The sequence below is a fragment of the Spermophilus citellus genome (assembly GCF_964194105.1).
Source record: "Spermophilus citellus genome assembly, chromosome: 1".
NCBI classification, from domain to species: Eukaryota; Metazoa; Chordata; class Mammalia; order Rodentia; family Sciuridae; genus Spermophilus; species Spermophilus citellus.
The window spans coordinates 267,764,492-267,787,831 of NC_138182.1; the positions used below are offsets into that span (position 1 = coordinate 267,764,492).

The 23,340-nt window shown below is 39.5% G+C and overlaps 1 protein-coding gene across 1 annotated transcript in view; it reads left to right on the forward strand.

Moving 5' to 3' along the window:
- SPEF2 (sperm flagellar 2) overlaps positions 1–3,115 on the forward strand; it is a 169,024-nt gene extending 165,909 nt beyond the window's left edge. Inside the window, 1 exon segment of the mRNA XM_081309625.1 lies at positions 2,978–3,115. Within this exon segment, the coding sequence (XP_081165751.1) occupies positions 2,978–3,067 (90 nt within the window). The 3' untranslated portion in view covers positions 3,068–3,115.
- The last annotated feature ends 20,225 nt before the right edge of the window (positions 3,116–23,340 follow it).

Consider the following 23,340-nt stretch of genomic DNA (forward strand, 5'->3'; position numbering starts at 1 on the left):
TGATAGTACATACAGCAGGTCGGATACCAATTCCATCAGGAAACAGTGTGCAAGCTGGGGAGGCTAACCACGAAACCCAGAGAAAATGGGATAGCTCAGTGGAAGAAAGGAAGACTAGCCACTCAGAGATCACACTGTGACCAAGCACATCTCACCACACAGGCCAAAGGCACGCCCACTGGAGCTAGGCCCAGGTCTTTGACAGCAAGGGCTCAAGGGGCACAGACTGACACCAACCACTCTCAGAGTGCAAGGTGCTATGTCCTCTTACATACCAGTTTTAATCAGCATGAAGTTCTCTATTTGACTCCTACTAGTTATTTATTGGGCTTGATGAGCTTAAGATAAAAGCACTTTCACTTTGGTAAACACAGGTGGTCAAAGAAACATTTTCTCCTGACTTTTCAGAAATAGTCTATTATCTTTTGAAGAAGCCCAGCAATTAAACTATCCAGGCTTAAATATCTTTGTACCCAAATTTATTTTCCCTGAAGTGCTGATCCACTTTTGTTGGTTTGTTTGGTAGTGCTGGGAGTGGAACCCAGAGCCTTGTGCATTCTAGGCAAGCAATCTACCATTGAGCTATACCCCCAGCCTGCTGGTTCCCTTTAATATTAAATTTTATTACCTGTATTAGTACTCATTGAAATTGATTTCTAACAAACCAGGAGTTTTCAAGACACTAAGCACACCCAGGAGTGAAATATAATTACAGAATTTAAGAACTCAGCTCTGAAGTCCTAAAGCCATGGGCTAGAATCTCTCATCCACTACTATCTAATCTGATTTTACATCTCCTCCCTAATCTTGACTATCTCATTTTAAATGTGGAAAACAGCCATTCCTATTCAAAAGGCGTTGGTGAGGATAAGTTACACCATGCATGTAGTTCTTGGCATGGCATCTGGCATGTGAAAAATGCTACATAAATGGTGGCTATTTGCATCATTGATACTGAGCAGCTACTACTGAGACCAGTAGTATACCCCTTCATGGGAGAGAAAAATGAGTAGCAAACTTAGCTGCTGTTCTCAAGCACATTCCACTTATTTTTACATTCAGGAATTACAAGAGAATGATGTTTAAAGTAAACCAAGTACAAAATTATAGGAATTCAAAACACGACTTATCTGTATGCTAGAAGCATGGAGGGAATCTACCCAGGATAAACTGCATCTTGAAAGATGGCCAGGGTTTTGGAAAGTGGTGCAGGAAGATAGGGAGCCTGCATGGATTTTGGTATTGGGATAGGGAGTTGCGCAGCATGCTAGGTGGAAGGGAGGCCAGGGCCAGGGCATGAGAGAAGGATTGGGAAGAACAGGGTCTGATCCCTTGAAGGGCCACCCAGATATCCAGATATCAGTGATCCCACTGAATTAGTAAAATCAGGCCAGATTGCAAAGAATCCCAGGGATTGGGATTTGATCTGAAAAGCAACGGAGCATGAATAGGCTTCTGAGCAGGGGTGTGTGATATGATATTGATTTCTTCACACATATTTCTTCTCTTAACCATATCATGTCATTTTGTCATATAATATATAAGATGGGCTTCATAGGCCCATCATTTAGCTTATCGATAAATCACTGAGGCTGAACTCAAACCTTTGATCCTCCTGCCTCAGCCTCCTAAATTGCTGGGATTACATGCATGTGCCACTGGGCCTGGCTCAGTTCCTTCAACTTTTGCTTTCTTTTACATCTCCTCCCTGTAACTTCATGGAAGGTTCCAAATGGGAGGATGGGAAACAGAAAACTGTCCCAACATATGATTGTGAATCCACAATGACCTGAAAAGCCTAAAATTTGATATTTAACAAAAAATAGTTCCTTTCCAGTAAGGTACTCTATTTTCATTTTTGCAAAGAAAGAAAGAAAGGAAGAAGGAAAGGGAAGGGAAGGGAAAGGAAGGAAAGGAGGGAGGGAAGGAGGGAGGGAGGGAGGGAGAAAAGAGAGAGAGAGAGAGAGAAAAAAAAGTTGAAGACTCAGGGACAGTCATACTTGTCCTGTTGGGTCTCTTGCTCCAGATATCCATGTACAAGTAAGTAGATCACATTTTTAAAATGAACTTTAACCACAGTGATGTTATTTGAAGATCGTTCAAGATAAGCAAAGCAAAAGCTCAAGTGTGGTTTTTCAGGTTAAAATGTTTGCTGTTATAAACAGTGGGAAGTGAAGGTTGTTTCCTATCTGCTGTGTTTACAAGGTCTGTATTTAGAAGCAGCAACATTTTTAAATACGTATAAGAAAAAATTTGAGTGTGTGTAATTATGATGATAAACTTTAACTTTTGCTCCTATTGTAAGGTGAACTGGCTTTGAACTTATGAAAATGGGCTCTGGAACCATACACACAAAGTGTGTGACCTTGGGCAAGCGACCTCAAGAGGTCTTCTTTGAATACTATGTTTATAATAACTAATGCTAACCTTATTAAGTTAGTTTGAGAAGAAATGAGCTAGTGTGTGGTTATCTGATACTCCATAGCATGGGAAAAATCAGACACTCGAGACATATTTAAACCAGGCTTGGCTAAATTTATAGCTGAAATCAGGGGCCATAATTGTTAGTAGCAGCAGATGAAAGGCAGAGCATTCTGTCCCTGGCATAGAAAAGTCGTCTGCTGCTCTAAAACTCTACAAATCTGTAGAAATTATTAATTTGGCATTACAATCTTCTTTTAATAAATGATGAATACTCTCTCTCTCTCATTCTTTATAGAAAAATAGTCTTTCTGACTTGCCCATTACAGGCCAGAGTCTGCATAATTACTTTCACAAATGTTATGCAATCTAAGATGACAAGTCCATTATTAGATGAGAAAAGTGGGGTTTCCAAGGAAACAACTAGTCAGTTGCAGGGTACGAATCAAACTAAACAAAGAACAACTTACTGTTAATTGCCACCATATGTTAGGTGAACATTCACCCTAAATTCTTTATTAATATTTTTAACTTTACTTTGAATGTTTTCTCTTAGGATATTAAAATGATTTTCCAAAGAAGTGAGCACATACAAGGAAGTAATGGAGAAAGATCACCTTCAAGACTTACAGAGGAAAAGAAATGAAGACAGAAGAGTGTGATTTTTTTTTATTATTTGGCAATGAATCTTCCCCAAATCAAATGTGACCATGGAGTCTGTCTTGTATGTTTTCATTGGTAGACATGACCCCTACCAGTTGATAAAGAGGGCCTGAAAGGGGGAACTTGCTCAACTCAAGGAATCTTCTATCCTAAACCTTCAAGGCAAAGAGCAAAAATCCAATGTAAGCAAGGGTGTATTTTGGAATGATTCTGAAAATAGAAAGCACTAGAAATAATATATTAGAAAAAAATAACACAGAGACGTCAGGAGTGCTCCCTCTGAGAAGTATTTACTTTAAGCAAATATAATGAAAAGTTCCCCACTCTGTGCATCTTACATTTCTTGCTCCATGTGACATAAAACCTCAAGGTTCATCCCAGTAACCAAGGAGATGGCTGCATTATCTAACGGCTAGTACAGCCATGCTCCTATCATCTCTTCATAATTATTTCTCCATTGAATGTTTCTCTCCAGTTGTACTTGTGAAAATGTATCATTTTGCTTGATAAATTAGAGACATTCAATGAGACTTATTTTGAGAAAGTGTCTTAGAAAAATGCTGGTGGCTGGGCTTCTATGACACCCTTTCCTGGGCTGCTCCCTCTGAGGGTCTTTTGGTGGATCCTCCTCTTCCACTCAACCTCCAAATGCTGCAGGGTCCCAGGAGTCAGCTTTCTGTAACCAAAGCCAGTCTCTGGGTCTCATCCATTTCCACTATTATTATAGAGGCTATTATAGGCTTATATTCCTAAAATTTCTATTCTCACTTTCCTCCAAAATCTAAACTTCCCCACCTTAATACCCATCTGATTGCCACATGGATGGCTAGAAGTCACGCCAAACTCAACATGCCTGAGGCAGAAATCTCGATTTTCCTCTCCCTCAGACCTACTCTCCTCTACATTCTTCCCTATTTCAGCTAAATCTGACCTCCTTTTGTTCAGACCAAGGACCTTGAAGTCATTCTGGACTTCTTTCTCTCTCTCTCATCCTACCTCCAGTCCATCAGCAGATAATGTAGCACATGCCCTCAGAAAAATGCATCTATGGTCTGATCTTCCCTAGCCCCATCACAAGGAGGCTGGGCCAAGCCACTGTCATTTCTTACCTGAATTATTGCAGCAGCAGCCCCCTACCCTGTCAACCCTCTTCCTGCTTTGCTCCCCCTACATCCTGTTCTCCCCACAGCAGCCAGAGGGAGCCTTTGACCAGGCAAGTCAGGCCACGCCCTCCTTCTGCTCCAACTTTCTACTGGCAACTTGTCTCACAGAGTCCAGCCCAAGTCCTAATCTTGACCTTACCCCCTGCTAACTCTCTGATCACATGCATCTGCTCTTCTGCCCCTTTCTCACTCTACTTAAACAACGAACCCACCTTGTAATCCTGGAGCACACTGACCACACTTCTGCCTCAGGGCCTTTGCCCTTGCTATTCTCTCTGTTTGGAATGACTTTTCTTCCTCATCTCTAGATGGCTTGTCCTCTGACTTCCTTTGGGTCTCTTTTGAAATGTCACTTTTCCTAAGGTCTCACCTCACTATCTAATGCAAAATAGGAGCGATCTACCACATTCTACTCTGTACTCTTATGTTTTTCTCCACTGCGCTTGTCAGCATCAGGAAAATCATATTTTTGTTCTTTACACGTCATGCCAGTGAGTTGAAAATCAGAGTTTTATGCATTTTCTGTATTGCTGCCCTAAGACTAAACTCACAGCCTGCTTTTTATTGTTATATTTGTACAAAATATGTTGAAATATCACATCAAGATTGATCACTAAAACAAAGAGCTGTCCAAGACAATTTCTATTATTAGTGGGAATTATATTCCATTTCTAGAAAGTGATTCATTTCCTAGTTTTGCTTCTTGTGGGCTAAGACTCAACCAAAGCTCCATTCCCAAAACCCTTGTCTCCAAAATATGGAGATAGCAACCCAGAGGTGTACTTGGAAGATGGAAAAGAAACTTTATCAGAGAACTCAAAATTTCTTAGCTGATTCACATGTGGGTGCAGAGGGTAATTCTAATTATCCTGCAGAAGGGAGAAGATAGCATCAAAAAGTAGAGTTAAAAGAAATAAAATATCATGATAAGGACGAAGTTAGTAAACTAGTTCACATTTTATTAAGGATGGAACAAAACAAGGCAACATTGCATTACAGTAGAAAAACAGCAAAACAGAACAAGCAGAATTCCTTGCTATAATAATTCTCCTGCACATTACTGTTAAGGAAATTGTATAATCTGTCTCATGAGGCCCATTGGGCAAGGAGTGAAATTCACACTGAAACCAGAGGTTTTACGGCATTCTCCCAGAGAAAGGAAGAAGGTACCAGAAGCTTACCTCCCTGAGGTCCTTTCAAGCCTTGTAATTCTAGTGAATTCACAACCTTGAAACATTCTGATAATGTAACTAAAACCACTACTGGCACTGTGTACATGTGCCCGCATGTACATGCTCACACACACACACACACACACACACACACACACAGTGAGTTTTTAAGAGTGCTATGGTGGCCTGGTAACCAAAATAAATTCATGACATATTAACTTAGAAATAACTAAAACTCCTAAGCCTTTGTTTCAAGCTCTTAATTGAACATTCGACCCATCTTAACAGGTCCCATTTTTAAAAAAATTAGAATATAATCAGCTAGATATAACCCTACTCAAATTCATCTTCTCAATTAGTCCTTATACTTAAAAAATATAATTTTTAAAAATCAATTTATAACCAATTCCTTTATTGAAAATGTGTGTGTCGTCTGCTTGTGAGGTAGCACGGCTGCCCTGGTCCCAAGGCCCTGGAGGAGGGCACATAGACTCCCTGGCCGGCCTGCCCACTCCTCCCTGGCAGCACCTTCCTGCCCCTGCAAAGCCTTGCCTCACCTACAAACCTTATTGTATTCCCCATTCCTGGGCGCACCATCCTCACTGAGGGCTAGTGGCCATGTGACTACCCTGGCCAAAGGCCAGAGCAGAGACACATTCCTGCTTCAGCCTCTCTGTACCTCCTTTAGACTTCCCACTAAATAAATGTCAGTGTCATAACCAAAAAATATTTGTTACCAGAGCCCAGGCCAGAGGCTGCTGGGGTCCCAACTGACTGGATCTGGTCACCTGCTTGTATCAGAAGGAAGAGAAAATGATATAAAAAGGAAAAATGAATTTAATCACCATTTGGGCCAAATTGTAAAGACAACTGCTAATTAACCAATCTGTCTTCGCTTTGCCCATCCTACAGAAACAGTAAAATCTATAGGAACAAATGCCAGGAAGTATACAGCTGTAGATCCAGCCAGACTGTGCAAGGCAGAGATGCTACAATTCCAGTCCTCCCTCCATGCATCCTTCTGGCACCAGGCCGGGCTTTGGGGGCACTGTCAGCTTCCATCCTCCACATGAGATGATGGCCTCCCAGTAGGAAGCTGTGATATGGAAACAGATAAATAAATTAGCAGGAAATGGCTGGGTGCAGAGCAACAGATTGGGACTTCTAATTTTAAATCAGTCCTTGTTACATGTTGATAATGGCTTTTATCCAAATTTAATGATTTATCAAGACTTTTTCATCTCAGTTTGAAAATCCCTCCCACATTCCTGGCCTGCCTTTCATGACTCATCCTTAGCAGTTCTCCTTCTGACCACCCTACTCCACCCATAGCTCACCAAACCTTTCAGAAGTGATCATTGAAGTTTTATGCATTAAAAATAGTTCTGCAAAGACAGCAACAATCAGCCATTTACTCATCATAGTGAAAAAAAAGAATGCTTTGAAGCTTTTCTTTCTAAAATTAGCCTTTTGAATTAGGGATGGAATCACCATAAGACCCAGCTATCTCACTCTTTGGTACTTTCCCAAAAGATCTAAAATAGTCACACTACAGTGATTCAACACCTCAATGTTTATAGCAGCACAAATCACAATAGATAAATTATGGAATCAATCCAGAATACTGTCAGTAGATGAATGGGATAAGAAATTGGGAGATGTATATGATGGAGTTCTACTCAGCCAGGAAGAAGAATGAAATTATGGCATTTGCTTGTAAATGAATCGAAATGGAGAATATCATGCTAAGTGAAAAAAGCCAAACTCAGACAGTCAAAGGTAGAAAGGGTTCTCCCATATGCAGAAGCTAGAGTAAAATAAAAGAAAGAGGAGGGAAGGATGGGATAATATAAAGAACCAATCAAATATAAATTAATGGACGAGTAAAAGGAAGTCAAGTAGAGGAAGAAGAATGGAAGAGGGGAGGGGGAAAGGGAAGGAAAAGGGGGTAGGAAAAGGAGGAATCATGAACTGTAATTGATTTCCATGCATGTATGAGTTTGTCAGGATGAACCCAACTACATGTTACTATGAAGCTCTGATTTTTTAAAATGAACCTTTCTTCCCAACATATTGGCATTCTTTCCCCATTATCCAATCATCTAGTATTGGTATTATGTTTAGCTTCCCCTTTGACTCTCCTGAATAACCATGTTCCTACTCTGGTCATAGTAGTCACTAACTCATATTTTTACAATTTTTATTACATTTTTATTAAATTAACTATATATAACATTAAATATTACACTTTAATCATTTTAAGGCTATGATTCAGTGGCATTAATTCCATTCACACTGTTAGGCAACCATCACCACTATCTATCTCCAAAACCACTTCTTCTTCCTAAATAGAAACTCTGTGACCAGCAGCAGGAACTCCATTCCTCCCACTGAACCCTGGTAACTTCTAATCTTTCTGTCCCTTTGTCTAAATATTTCATATATATGGTATCATACAGTCCTTTTGTGCCTGACTTAGTTCACTTTCCAAGGTGTTTTCTAGGTACCATATTGAAGCATGCATCATAAGTTCATTCCTCTTCATCAATAAATAATATTTCACTGTATGGATATATACTTCCGTTTATCCATTCATCGGTTCATGTACAATTGGGTTGTTTTCACCTTTTTTGGTTATTGTGAATGAAGCTGAAGCGAACATGGGTGTACATTTATCTATTTGAGTCACAAGTATCTGTTTTAAGTTCTTTGTTGGTTTTTTTCCACTTTTTATGAGTTCAGTAACTTCTTATTTCTTCTTACTCAGTGATCCCTTCTATTGCCATTACTATAGCATTGTGACAAAGCACTCCAAAACGTTGTGTCTTAAAGCAATGACAATGTTTGTAAATCTATGACTTGGGTCTCAGGCAGATAATTTGCTTCTGTTTCACACAGAGCCCCTGGGGCAGCTCAAAGTCTGGGAGCTTGAGCCCTCTCACGACTTGTTCATATGTCTGAGCCTAGACTGGGAAGACGTGAAGAGCTGGGGAGCCGAGCACTAATACAGTTTCTCCATCTTGACAAAGTGATTGAAGTCTCTAAAAGCACATGTCCCAGGAGGGATAGCCAGGCAGAATCTGTGTTTCTTTATGACCCAGTTTCAGAAATTGCTCACCAACCCATCACACATTCAACTCTCTAGAATGCAGTCACTAAGGCCAGATCGTATTCCATCATCTGTGGAAAAGTGACAGAGATTTTGAAGATGCTTCTTAAAAGTCCATCCTTGAGAACAGTGTTATGTTATTCCTATTAGGATCCCACTGATTATAAAATTCAGAGACCCATGTTTTCTCTTAGGAAAATCATGGAAACCCAAAATCAGCAGCTGGAGGTAGGAACGGGCTTGGTTTGATAGTATTACTTGCTTCAAAGCAGCTCCCAGCACTTCAAACACAAATAAATGTTAGTGACTGCTCCCTATAGAATTCCATCATTTAGATGGCTTAGCCATGAACTGCAGGTCTTCTTCTTTTGTCTTTTCTGCCTTTGGATGAAAACAAACAAACAAACAAACAAACAAAAAAAAAAACCTCTGCTATCTAGTTAGAAACCCAAGACAGAAATTTTTATCACTTTGACTCATTCTTTTTGCTCCAGGCCATATCCCTTTTGTTAACACAGGCTGCTTTCCAATTGCACATGATCAATTGGCAGTGGGATATAAAAAACCACTTGGATGGCCCAGGAAGGGCGGGGGCCTGCTGACCGGCAGATTTCTTCATAAGAGGCAGACCATTAAAGGTGTTATATGTTTCTAGGAGAAAGTTGGAGTCAATTGTCATTTTTAACTATCAACTAAATCCTTAAATATAGTTAAAAGAGTCAGATGAAGTCATAGTATAAGCTTTGGATAGGACCCTGATTTTGCCCCTGGGTGACCTTGGAAAGCCACCAAGTTATATAATTTTAGCCCTGGAAAAGACTTCAGAGGTCATCTCATCCAACTCCCTCTGTTCACAAGAACCTCCTCCACAAAATTCTAGCTTCCTATATTCTCAATTTGCCATGTCAATAGCTGCACCCTTATATCTTAGTCTATCTGAAATTTTCATAGTAGCATTCAATATATATTTATTCAGAAGCATTGGGGGAATTTAGGGATCTTCTTAATTTAAAACTTGAATGTTAATCAGATATTAAATTTCCTAAAAAGTTCATATATTTCGAGGCTCCTTCCATTCCACCTACATACCAATTTACCAATTTTGAAAAGCCAACTCTCTAAAAGGTCATCATGTCAGAAGGTGACGAACATTTGAGCCAACCACTCCATCAGGAAACAGTTCTGCTATACATCATTGTACTTTTAGTTTATATAAATTATAAAACTTTGAGGTTGCCCAGAAATCATTTTAAAACCATCAAAAATAATATTGCCATATTCTTTAAAAATAAAAGGAAACTGATTCTATTTTCTACTAAGTTTAAATAGCACCGGTGATGTAGAAATGAAGGAATTGCCTGGACAAAAGATGGTAAAGGAAAGTGAAATGACCATCAATGTGGAGACATGAAAAAAAAAATCTTCCTCTACCACTCTCACTGGTTCTCGTGCTCTGAAAGATGAATGGCAGAGCAGAGAAAGTGGTGAATTTCACTGTTCACTCTTAGATGTCTCTCTCTTCTCTTGCTTCCTCTGAATAAGTTACTTGGTTCTTCACACCTGACTCTCAAAAAGCTAAAGTTCTTTAGCAAGAACTAATATTTTGGATCTGTCCCTTGGGGAAATCTGCTCAAGAGGTCACCATTACTTCCATATCAAAGGTCAAAGAGGTGTTAGCATCAACTGCTTGCAATAGCTATTTTGGGAAAGGTGTGCAGCTGTATCAGTTGAGACAGTGAGCTCAAGCACCAGCTCCCAGGGATACAAAATTCTAAGTGTAATAAGACAATTAATGTCTCGCCATTCCTGCATCCTTCATATTACTCACTTTGCAGAAACTTTCCCACAAATAACATTTTGATGACAAAACCTATACAGTAAATGTGTTGACCTAGCTCTGGGTCAGTCATACCCAGCCTCCATCAGGGCTTGGCTGCCCACCTGGCCCCAGCCTTTTCTCTCTATGTGTGCCTGTTTGTCTTCATTCCCCATCACCCCTCAACAGTTTCTGAATTAGCGGCCGTGCTAGTCATGGCAAGATTGCATGCATAACTTTCTTTCTTTTTAGTTTAATATGTTTATCATTTGCATATTGAAACTTTTTAAAAAGTTAAAGAGGACTTCAATAAATAGAGAGATATACCATGTTTATCTATGAGAGAATTCAAAATTGTCATGATGTCAATTTTCTCAAAAATGATCCATGAAGCCTGTAAAATTCTCAGCATTAATCATCCCGTCCATGCCTGTACCTCCACCCTACACTAAGAGATTATACTAAATTTTATTATTGATTATACTGGTCAAAGTTTATTTCTTTATGATGATACTAGTGCCACTTAAAATGCATACCTAGAAAGTTCAACTTCCAAAAGAATGTGCTCATCCCTCCAGCCAAAACCTGAGTAAAGGCCCCTGACTTGTTTCTTCTTAGAACAAGGCCTTTAGACAACTTAGAATTTGGGGCTGGGGATATACCTCAATTGGTAGAGTGCTTGCCTTGCATGCTGCTTTTCCTTTCTTTACAGACGACAGCACTGAGTTTCATAGAGATAAGTGACTTGCCTAGGATCAATCAACTGAGTCCTGGCAGAGTAGTGACTCCCAGCCATTTTCTGACCCCTGCCAAAGCTGGAGCTCATTCTGCCACATCACATAGTTTCCCTTTGAGAGGGGATCTCTGAAAACTGTGCGACTCTCCACTGAGAGCCTCTTGCCTCTCACAGTGCACCCACTTCTCTGTTTCATGTAACCTCTGCGGTCACACCTATTTCTCCTTCTTGCCATCACTCCTAACACATTAACCTTCTGGAGTCCAGTCATTTGCTCCTGTTGTGCTATAGATCCTATTCCCTCCCTGGCCTAAAAACCTAATCCATTACTATTTCTTGTTTCACTGTGGTCTCTTTCCTCTTTTCCTCTTCGATAAGCATGTTCAAGGCTTAAGTATGTGTTGGGGAGGGATGCTTCCATTCGCCCTACTCCACTTACTTCTAGAGTTAGAACCCCCCTTCCTTTCCTCCCAGACTTCTTAGAGTGTCAATGTGTCTTCATTGCTCTTCCTTTATGATACTCCTTTTTATCATAAACAGGTATTTATTTTTTTCCAATTTTTTTTCTGAATCTAAAAAACGATCCTGTTATTTTGCTTCTTCAGTATATTGATATGGGGAATTATACTGTTTAAGTGTGAGTGATGAACCAGCCATGCTCTGGGAATATATTGTACATTTTATCCACTGGATTTTGAGTTGCTAATATTTTGTTGGGGATTTTTCTTATCTATGTTTAGGGGGAGATATTAGTCTTAAGTTTTCTTTCCTTATATCATATTTAGATTGCATATTAGATTAATTTTGGCTTCATAAATAAGTTAGTATGTATTACCTCCTTTATTTTATGGAAGAGTTCATATCGAATTAGTTTTCTGTAAGTATTTGGTGTAATTTCCAGTGAAGTCTCCTCACATACTGGTTTCTTTGTTGGAAGAGTTTTAATTAGGAATTCAACTTATTTAAATAGTATAGGATTATTAAAACAATCTAGTTTTTCTTGAGTGAGCTCTGGTGGCTTTTAAGAAATCTGTCCATTACCTCTAAGTTGTCAGATATATTTACAAAGACTACTTAAAATACTCCATGATGTTCCTTTTAATGTTGTCAGGTTTTATGATGATAACTCCTTTTTTATTCCTGGTGTTTGTAAATTATGTTTTCTCTCTTTTTTCTTGGTCAGTCTGGCTAGAGATTTACAAATTTTATTTATCTTTCCAAAGAAACTGATTTTTATTTCAATGATTTTCACCACTGTATCTCTTTGTTTCCAACCAATTTTTTAACCCCTAAAAAATCTGTTCTTCTTACCACTTCACTGAAATATGCCCCAAAGATCCCCAATGATCTCTCAATTAACAAATGGAAGATTATCTTCATAATTTCATACTACTAATCACCCTCTCATTTTTAAAATTCTCTTGTCCGTGGGATTCCATGACAATAAACTCTGCTATCTTTCCTTTTTATTATGTCTTCTCATTACTTCTCCCATTACTTATTTAGTTTGTTTTTTATCTCCTCTTCCTATGTCTCAGCCAATTTCTTCTTGATTATTCCACTTACTACTCTTACATTCTGATCTGTATGCAAATAACTCAAATATTTTTCTCCATCTCTGACTTCTATGATGTTAAGAAATTCATACAAATTTGATGGCTAGCTTGAAAGCCCTGCTGAGTTCCTTAGCTATGTATCTCCAAAACTGAACTTTTGTCACTACCCATCTCTTTCCACTTGTAAGGTATTTGATCATCAATGTGGCATTTTACAAGGTTATTCATGATATCTTTACCCTTGGTAACAAGGTAAACAAATGTGGATGAGATGTAAAAACAGGTGAATTTGCAACTGGTAGAGTAATTTCAGCAAACATGGAAGGTTCCTCATATGAATTATTCATTATCCGTCTCCCGCAGTGGAGCATTGGCTGTAGGGGATACAGATCAAGCCTGTTGCTTCACCATTGTGATATAGCACATCCACACAGCTATTCAGAGAGAAGTAGAGAATTCATGCTAACCATATTTGTGGTTGACATGATGTTGGAAGAAATTTGAAAAGAATAATTTTCAGTTAGAGAAAGAGGGCCCAATAGTTTCCTGAAGAAAGATTTTTTTTTTTTTTTTTTTTTTTTTGCTGGTCAAGTAAATTTTAATGATAAAGAAATGTAGTGCCTGAGTATAAATAGAACCTGATATCTAATACAGTACTAGTATTCTTCCATTTGTCCATTGTCTTCAAAATCAACTTCTTTTTCCAGAATGTTTTTTTCGTCAGGTTTTTCATTTTGATCTTCATTGGCACAGCCACCATTTTACATTTATGCGTGCTGAAAATCCTCAGCATGTGTTAATGTCACAAAAATGAGAATGAGAGAATGATATTTAGTATTAATGCTAGAATTTTAAGCATCCTTGAAGAACTTTCTTTGAGAGTACCAATCCAAAGCAAAATAAATGTTATTTCAAGCAACCTTGAAAATTATTTTTCCAAGTGCATAAGTATTTAAGCAAGCAGCTCTTTTTTTTTTTTTTTGGCGAGGTATTGTCTTTGTGCACATTTATATTTCTCCTTGTGTCTTCTATTGCAAATTCCATGATTTTGTCATTTTTTATTGCAGAGTAATACTCTATTGTGTATAAATGCCACGTTTTTTTATCCATGCATCTATTGAAGGGCATCTGGTTTGGTTCCACAGTCTAGCTATTGTGAATTGTGTTGATATTGAAGAAAGATTTTCTACCTAACAAAGTTGAGATATGAATAATAGATAATAATAGCTAATATAGTTCAGCGTTTACTATAAATCAGGAACCATGCAGAAGGTTACTTATCTCACTTAGTCCTCAGAATGCTGTGAAATAGGAAGATTACTATGTATGATTATATATGGTGAAAATGAGGCTTAGAGAGGTTATACGACTGCCCAAAGTCACATAGCTGGTCAATAATTCATTCAGACCAACATCAAACCTCAAAGTCATTATCTTATCCAGATTTCTTGTATTTCAATATAAATAACCAACTGCACAATCATGAGATATAGGAAATATGGCTTAGTAGTGTTTGAAATCTTTTTAAATTTCTTTCTCTTTTTATATTTTTATTTCTAGAGTAATGGGGATTGGACCCAGTGGTGCTACTTCATCCCCAACCCTTTTTATTTTTTAATTTGAGACAGGGTCTCATTAAGTTGCCAAGGCTGGCCTCAAACTTACTATCCTCTTGCCTCAGCCTCCTTAGTCTCTGGAATTATCAGTGTGCAAAAGTTTTTATTCAAAAATAAATTGAATCTAAGCTGTTGTATTACATGGTCCCTAAAGAATTGAACATCATCTCCGTCTTCATGTGTGTATGCATGCACGTGTGTATATTCATTCATAAATGTTATATGTATATATATATATATATATATATATATATATATATATGTATATGGAAGGAAACTCAAAAACTTCTTAGTCTTATATTTGGGAAGAGAAGCGTCAGATTTTCAGGTTTGGGGGATAGGGAGCTATCCAGCCATTCAAAACACTGTTCATGTGAAGTCTTTTCTGTAGTCTTCAGGGATGAGCCATCGCTATCAGTAGTGGTGAATGACACTAGGGCAGATTTCCAGCCAACCAGGAAAACCCATAAGCTCCCTCTAGCCAGAAGTACAGAAGTCTTCTGTCAGGGCAGGGTACCATGTCAGGCATATTAGAGGTGTGACCAGAAACCAGGACTCTGCCTTCGTGATTCTCCTACTCTGCTTCTATCTCTGTTGAACCAGTCTCAGCTCTGCTACCCTGACTCTTGTGTCCCCAGTGGGCTATTTCTACTTGGCCTTCATCACTTGAGGATTTTTCCTTCCTCTGCAACACTCAACCCATCCTACTGTTTGAGCACCCCATATTTCCTCACACTAGAACGATACTTGGAACCCCAAACCATTGGCCACTTAGCTGGTTCTTTGTCCAGGCATGGTTCTTTAAGGGAAGATGACAGTTGGGAGCAAAATGGGTACAGGCATTGGATGGGGCAGCCGGTTGGAGGACTGTATCATGCCGTCCATCTCTGAGAGTCTCCAGGAAGAGCTCTTCCTCCTGACTTCTGGTTCTGTATTATCTGGGGTCTCCCATGCTCAAAGCTTGGGCCCTGAGCTCAAGTCCTCTGCCTCTCTCTCCCCTTACACCCAAGACTTACTAAATACTCCTAGAAATGTCACTCAACTTTCAGTTCCCACAGTAACCACCCTACTTCAAGAACCCTCAAAACTTTCCTTCTAGATTCTTTTAATAACCTCCAGTTAAAGCCCCTATTTTCTACATCTTCTCCCTAGTTCTCCAGTTTTCTGCCCCAGTCCAACTTTTGTGCTACTCACAGCATAGCTTTCCTGAAACTCTGCTAAAACATTTCACCTTGTTGCTTAAAAACCTCCCACTTGCTTATCAAATAAATTTCAGATTTCTTCGAATACTCTTCAGAATCCAACTCGAATCTATCTTTCGATACTTACTCATCTTTTTCTCACCCTCAGTACCCAACCCAGCTTCACTCAGGATAGCTTCTGGCATTTGTTGTACACTCAAAAAAATATGGAATGAATTTATGAATGAAGAAGGATATCTCCCATAAACAGAAATCCCAGGAGATGGATACTCAGTTTTTGGAACAGAGATGTCCTTTAAACTAAAAGAGTCCTTATGCTAAATCTGTAGAGAAAACTGAGTTCCTCTTTATGAGATTGTTTGTTAATATATGTGCATGCTGGGTGTGCTGAGGACTGGCCACCTGCAGCTCAGGATGGGAGAGGTCGAACAATACCACAGTCTCTGCTAGAGACTAATTGATTCATGAAAGCTAATGGAAACCACAAAGCCTATTATATCCAACTCCTTTGAGGACCTGGAGTCTGGTCCAATTCTAAACAGGTCAGTCACACCATTCCCACCCAGGCTCTCTCCTGGAAGCCTTGCTCCTGCTCACTCCTCACCTCCTTCCTAAACAAAGTTTGTCCTCACTCTTCCTCCACGCCCCTCACAACTTATTCCATCTCTCTTACATTTTACTGGATTCAACTTTTTTTTTTTGCCACATAACTCTTTTTATTATTAATTTTTTAAAATTTATATATGACAGTGGAATGCATTACAATTCATATTACATATATAGAACACAGTTTTTCATATCTCTGGTTGTATACAAAGTATATTCGTGTCTTCATACATGTTCTTTGGATAATAATGTCCATCATATTCCACCATCATTTCTAACCCCGTGCCCCCTCCCTTCCCCTCTACTCTATCTAGAGTTTGTCTATTCCTCCCATGCTCCCCCTCCCTACCCCACTATGAATCAGCCTACAATGTCACATAACTCTTAATAAAATTTAAAAATATATTTCTTTGATATTATCTAATAGCCAGAATATTTTCAAGTTTTCTTAAATGTTTAAATATGCCATTTTACAGAGATTTTTTTTTTGTTTCAATTAGGATTTTTGAGTCTATTAATTGTACTTATTTGTAATATGTCTTAAGTCTCTTTTCTTTTTTTTTTTTTGCATTGTCAATTATTTATTTTAATTATCGCTATTTGCGGATGACATGATAATATACTTAACAGACCCAAAAGGGTCTACAAAGAAGCTGCTAGAGTTAATAAATGAATTCAGCAAAGTGGCAGGTTATAAAATCAACATGCATAAATCAAAGGCATTCCTGTATATCAGCAACAAAACCTCTGAAATTGAAATAAGGAAAACCACTCCATTCACAATATCCTCAAAGAAAATAAGATACTTGGGAATCAACCTAACAAAAGAGGTGAAAGATTTATACAATGAAAACTACAGAACCCTAAAGAGAGAGATAGAAGAAGATCTCAGAAGATGGAAAAATGTACCCTGTTCATGGATAGGCAGAACTAACATCATCAAAATGGCGATATTACCCAAAGTTCTCTACAGGTTTAATGCGATGCCAATCAAAATCCCAACGGCATTTCTTGTAGAAATAGACAAAGCAATCATGAAATTCATATGGAAAAACAAAAGACCCAGAATAGCAAAAGCAATTCTAAGCAGGAAGTGTGAATCTGGAGGTATAGCGATACCAGAGGTCAAACTGTACTACAAAGCAATAGTAACAAAAACAGCATGGTACTGGTACCAAAACAGGCAGGTGGACCAATGGTACAGAATAGAGGACACAGAGACTAATCCATAAAGTTACAACTATCTTATATTTGATAAAGGGGCTAAAAGCATGCAATGGAGGAAGGATAGCATCTTCAACAAATGGTGCTGGGAAAATTGGAAATCCATATGCAACAAAATGAAATTGAATCCCTTTCTCTCGCCATCCACAAAAATTAACTCAAAATGGATCAGGGAGCTAGATATCAAATCAGAGACACTGCGTCTGATAGAAGAAAAAGTTGGCTACGATCTACATATTGTGGGGTCGGGCTCCAAATTCCTTAATAGGACACCCATAGCCCAAGAGTTAATAACAAGAATAAACAAATGGGACTTACTTAAACTAAAAAGTTTTTTCTCAGCAAGAGAAACAATAAAAGAGGTAAATAGAGAGCCTACATCCTGGGAACAAATTTTTACCCCCCACACCTCAGATAGAGCCCTAATATCCAGAATGTACAAAGAACTCAAAAAATTAAACAATAAGATAACAAATAACCCAATCAACAAATGGATTCAACTTAATAATAAATTGCCCGTTGCCTTTTGGCATAGCTCCTTCTGCCTCCAGTAGTTTTTTGCCTGACAAAGACACAAGACCTAGAGGCATCTCTGAACATTCATTTGAGCCAGGGATAAACAAATCTACAAGCATATTCGCTCTCAGGTTCTTAGCATAAGGACAAGGTAGAATTTTGTTTTCAAGCTTTGTTTCAAAACAAATCTGGAAAGAGATGCCACCCGAGTCTTGTGGCTGCAGTTCAAAGCCCCAGAGGGCCTCATGGGCCCCAAAACAGCATCTCAAGCACTTCAACTCCAAATACATGCTGCTGTATCTTTGCTCACTTCACACTAACCACAGGGAGACAGCAACACGGAGCACTGTCTCTGAAACAGCCTCACCTTGTTGTGCCCCACAAACCAGGCTGAAACCACAACATCCTTCTCCTGTGCAGCACACTTCACCGTGCACTCTGGAGGGGGAGGGCTGACTTTTCTTCTCCCACCACTTTCACTATTTGAGCCCATTTCAGGGCAAAGTCCTTATAAATGAAGATGAACCTTTACTGCCATCCTCTCCTCAAAGGGGTCTAAAGAATACTCTGGATTATAGAGCATCATTTAGCTTTTGGGCAGTACAGGAGCCCCTTACAATTTCCCTCTGCCTTTTTAGGTAGCCAGTTGATCCATTGTGCTAGTTGCATGGGTTGGGAAGTTTCTTTAAAATTCTAAGATGTCACTTGTAAAAATGTGCTGCTGTTGTTTTTAGGGGGATCAGTTTCCTCCAAGCTAATGACCATGTTTCTACACTATTGCATTTTCCTAAAAGAGGTGGAAGAGGTAGCTAACAGGTATCCATAAATACTTATCAGATCTTTGGCATGTGCCAGCCACTATTCTAAGCATCTTAAAAGATTTAACTTATTTAATCTTCCTCTGTAGGCAACCATATGAGGTAGATATGTTCTTGATATAGCAAAGACAGCTCAGCCTGAAAGGGTTAAAAATCTCAGCTAACCCATACAGCTAATAAGATGCCAAGATTATCACCCAGGAAGGAATTTGTGTCCAGAGCCTCTGACCTTAAGCACTCTACAGGAATGGCATGCTTCTCAGTCACCTGTGTGTCAGGTGGAAGTGTCACCAAATAAAACTAAGTGCATAAAATTTCCAAGAGCTTCCCTGAATCAAGGATGGGTCTCTCCAATGCTTTGCTTTTTAAGCATCTGCTATCCACTGACAAAGCCTTGCTGTAAGGGTCTTTGCTTGTGAACTTGAATTCCTTTGACCAACAAACCTGATCTTTTTCTAGTTACCTGGCTCTCCTCACTTGTGTTCCTAATGTTTCTCCCCCCACCTTACTCTGAGCTCATGTTTTTGACTGCAGTACTCCTCTGTTTGAGCATCTCTCCTCACCCTATGTGGTCCACCCCGCATCCAGCCTCTCATCTCCACAGGAAGGGTTTACTAAGGTTATCATATGGTTAGTCCTCACCAAAATGTGGATGTGAGGCTTGGTGCCCCAGAGGGCAGTGTGGGGTGGGGGGGATGCCTTTAAAAGGTGATTGAAAGGATCATGAAAAAGGATCAATGTTTGGTTTTGCATGAATGAGTTGTCAATTGGATTTGTTACCCTGACAGCAGATTGGGATAAAGTGAATTGGATTTGTTACCCTGACAGCAGATTGGGGTAAAGTGAGTTGGGTTCCCTTTGGCTCTTCTTCTGGCTTCCTCTCTCATGGTGCAACTTCCCTGTCTCACCTACACATTCCTGCCATGTAATGCTATCCACCATGTTATGACACAGCAAGGGGTCCTTGCCAGATATGGCAACCTGATCTTGGATTTCTATTCTCTAGAACTGTGAGCCAAGTATACCTTTTTCTCTTATAAATTTTGCTATAACAATAAGACTAAGATAGGGTCTACAACCTTTGTACTGACAAATACTTTAGACAAATAACAGTGAGATAAATAAACCCCCAGAATACACCTCCAAGAAAAGTCTTATACTGCAGAGGGTATACTATACTGCAAAGCCCTATACTGCATGATAAATTAAGATTGTTCTGTAAGAAGAACAACTTAATTTAGGGCCAAATAAAAGAGCGTGTGCACTATGACTGAATTTCTCAGATTTCTCCAACTATGTGATGAAGAGACCATTCAACACAAAGGCCTGGATTACAAACACAAATGCTAGAAAAATGGCTGATGACTTAAAATATGTGGACAGTCATTTTAAAAAATGACTTCTTCATTTGTTTTTTAATGCCTTCACTCTTTAAATAGAACACAGGCTAGATTTCACTTTTGTCTTTAATTTTTTCTGAACGAAAACAACACAAGCATTATAGTCACCAGCAATCAACCTTCATCCCCAGTGCCAGGGAAGTCACAGGGTGCAGTGACAGCTGTGATGCACACTAATGGACTGCTGTCAAGTGTTGTGTGGCCCCAAATTCAGATTTTTATGCAAAATGTTTTAAATGTAAATATTGAGAGCTAACTTGAATATTTCCTGGTACCATGTATCCCAACTTTGTATAAGCCAAATAAATATGATTGGGGGCTTGTGTGGGGACTGGGGTTATCAGTTGTTCACCATCAGATTTTCTAAAGGGGGTCATTTCAAGCAAGTCAGAAAAGGGCTGACCTTAACATTAAGAGGAGAGTCTTCAAAGTCAAGGCTTCATAGTTGTACACCATGTGCCCACAATTCACAGTAGTGAAATTATTGAACAAGTCTTGGTGCCCATTAACAGATGAGTGAATGAAGACAGTGTGGTATATGCACACCATGGAGCATGATTTGGCCTTAAAAAAGAATGAAATGTCATTTGCAAGAAAATAGATGGAACTGAAGATCCTCATGTTAAGCAAAATAAGTCAAATTCAAAAAATAAATGTGTCTCTATATGTAGAAACTAGAGGGTAAAAAAAATACCTAAAAATAGAATGGAGAATATTAGATAAGAGAACAGGAATCAGGTGGAGGAGACAGGGAAGAACAAGGAGGAGGTATGGAGGCTAGAAATCATCAAAGTATGTTACATGTGTGTACAAATAGATCACAATGAAACACTATTCTGTATAGTTATATGCTCTAATAAAAATAAAAACCATGTCCCCAGGCCACCACGAGGTCATCCAGTGCTCTTGTGCCTCCTCAGTAGGTATCCTCTGGAGATGTTGCTGGGGCCGCTGTGAACCAATCATCAGCTGGCAGTCTGAAGGGCAGGGAAACAGCACTCTGGGAGGATGAATTATAAAAAACAACCCTTCCTTCAGTCTGATGCTGTACCATGGCAGGGCACCATAGATTGGCCAATAGAGTTCATCCTTATTTTCCTCTCAAATGGTTGCCTTTTTGCAATGCAACCATCCAACCATGTGCATCAACTTGAAATGGCCCCACTCGGCATATTTGGACACTCAAACCATGTGAGTAAACAACTTTTTTAAAATGAAGAAGGAAGACAATCAGCAGCCAAGTTCTCCAGCTGTTGTTCTGCAGTACTGAGGCTTCCAGAAATTTAACCTCTGGAATTTTAACCAGCTGGATCAGAATCTGCAGATCACCTTCTATTTGGCTGCACCTCCTACCCCTGCTAAACACAGAAGAGTAGAAGAGAAATGTTGCACATATGCACGTGGGATGAGGTTGAGTCTTGAAGAAACCTGGAAGTGGAAAGTAGGACAGACCCTAATAAGAAGCACACAAACATGTTGCATGATCTCTTGATGCACCCTCTTGATGCGCTTGCTTACAAGTTCCTTTGTATTAGAAGGATGTCTAGCAATGCACTTTTACGTGTCTCTCAGTTTTAAATGCAAGACTAAATGGAAATGGAAAAGCAGGCACAGCTTCCTATAGCCACCCCTTCTCCTATAACTAGGAACAAAGAGTCGGGTCACTGAAGTGGCACTTACTAACCACTCACATATCAATTGCAATAGAACTATTATCAAGAAACCATAATTAGTGGGCCCATTTCTAAAGTGACTGCAGACCCACTTTATAAGGCACTCTCTTCCTCTCATGGAAATTCCCCAAAACCAAAAGGATGGTCAGATTTGTTCCCCACAATCCTGTCACTCTGCCTTTCTATAGCCACCTCACATCTCCTTTACCCTTTGGGGAATAAAATAAGGCTTTGCAAAAAACAAAGTGCATCCTGAAGACTTCATTACCAAGTCTAGTGGAGGTCAGGGAGAAGCCTACCCTTTGCTCTCCTCTGTTCTACTGTTCCCCACCGCCATCCCTGGAAGTAGCCACCAACGCCAAGCACCCATGCAGCTGAGCTCTCTTGGAAGCAGCTCTGCAGGGCACTGGACCTGGAGAACAATCTCCTTCTCCCTCAACCTTCCTGTGAGGCAATAGCCACTGCTCTTCCCCACACAGAATGAAACTGTTCTCCCTTTCCACTCCAGAGAGAGCAAGAGGAAGTGGCTAAAGACAGGGCAGGACTAGCCTTCCTTGGTGCACTTTGTCCCTGGAAGTCCCACAGAGTTGAGGAGATAATATCTGCTTACCCATGAAACTCTCATACTTGAGATCCAGGGCTCAGAGAAGTTCAGGCCATAAACCATTACTTCTCAATAACCTAGAGTTCCCACTGTGGATGGAACAAAAACCCCAGCATAAGCTTCATCTGGGACTTAGAAGTCCACATGCTGGAGGTAAAATCCTGGGACAAAATGTAATTTGAGCATAGAAGGAATCAGAACCCAGCAACTAGGTTCTGTGATATTATCATGGCTGCAGTATATTTTCTGCTGCTTGGATTTGTCTTCTAACAGATCTCCCTTATGCCCATGACATCATAAAGAGAGGAAACTCAAGTTAAAGGGCCTGCCGTATCACCAACACCTGAGACTTGGTGCCTCTCCAGGAGAATGACCCTCAAAGAAGAGAGTCTGTCCTTTCCCTCCAACCATAGGGAATGTCATGCAGTTTTACCCCTCTACCTTAAACACTCCAGTTGCAGCTAGAGACAAGTGCCCTCTGGGAGCAGAGAGGGAGATGCTCTGCTGGAGGGAAATATTCCTGGTAGCAGGCAGTGGTGCCCAAAGAAGGGGTGAAACTGATGAAAAGTCCGAGATGACTCTTTCACAGCAACCAGATTTGTTTGTGAATACATGAGCATATTCTTCTTCCTGAAAAAAAAAAAATTGAGCAATAAATTTTAGGAGGCTAGTGGTCCTGGAAGTGTGAGTTCAAAGGTCAGAGAAATTCGAGTTGTCACCTTAAGGTGGTAAACTTGGAAAAACTAGATTTATAAGACTCATACACTTGAAAACTTCAGAGCCTGTTTAGAATTTCCATGTATTTTCAATGTATCCTGCATGAAATGTTTCCTATGAACAAGTTATCTATACAATGAATCCCTGAGGTAGAGGAGAAGTTATCATTGTGGGAAAATTTCTGGGAACCAGCAGGTTGGTAAGGATGCTCCATTTGCTAACCCAAAACAGTAGGGTTGCCTCCCCTACTCCTTCAAGACTCACTCCAACTTTGATGTCAGGAGACTTGCTTGCCAGCTGTCTTATTTTTAGCAAACCTAAAAATCCA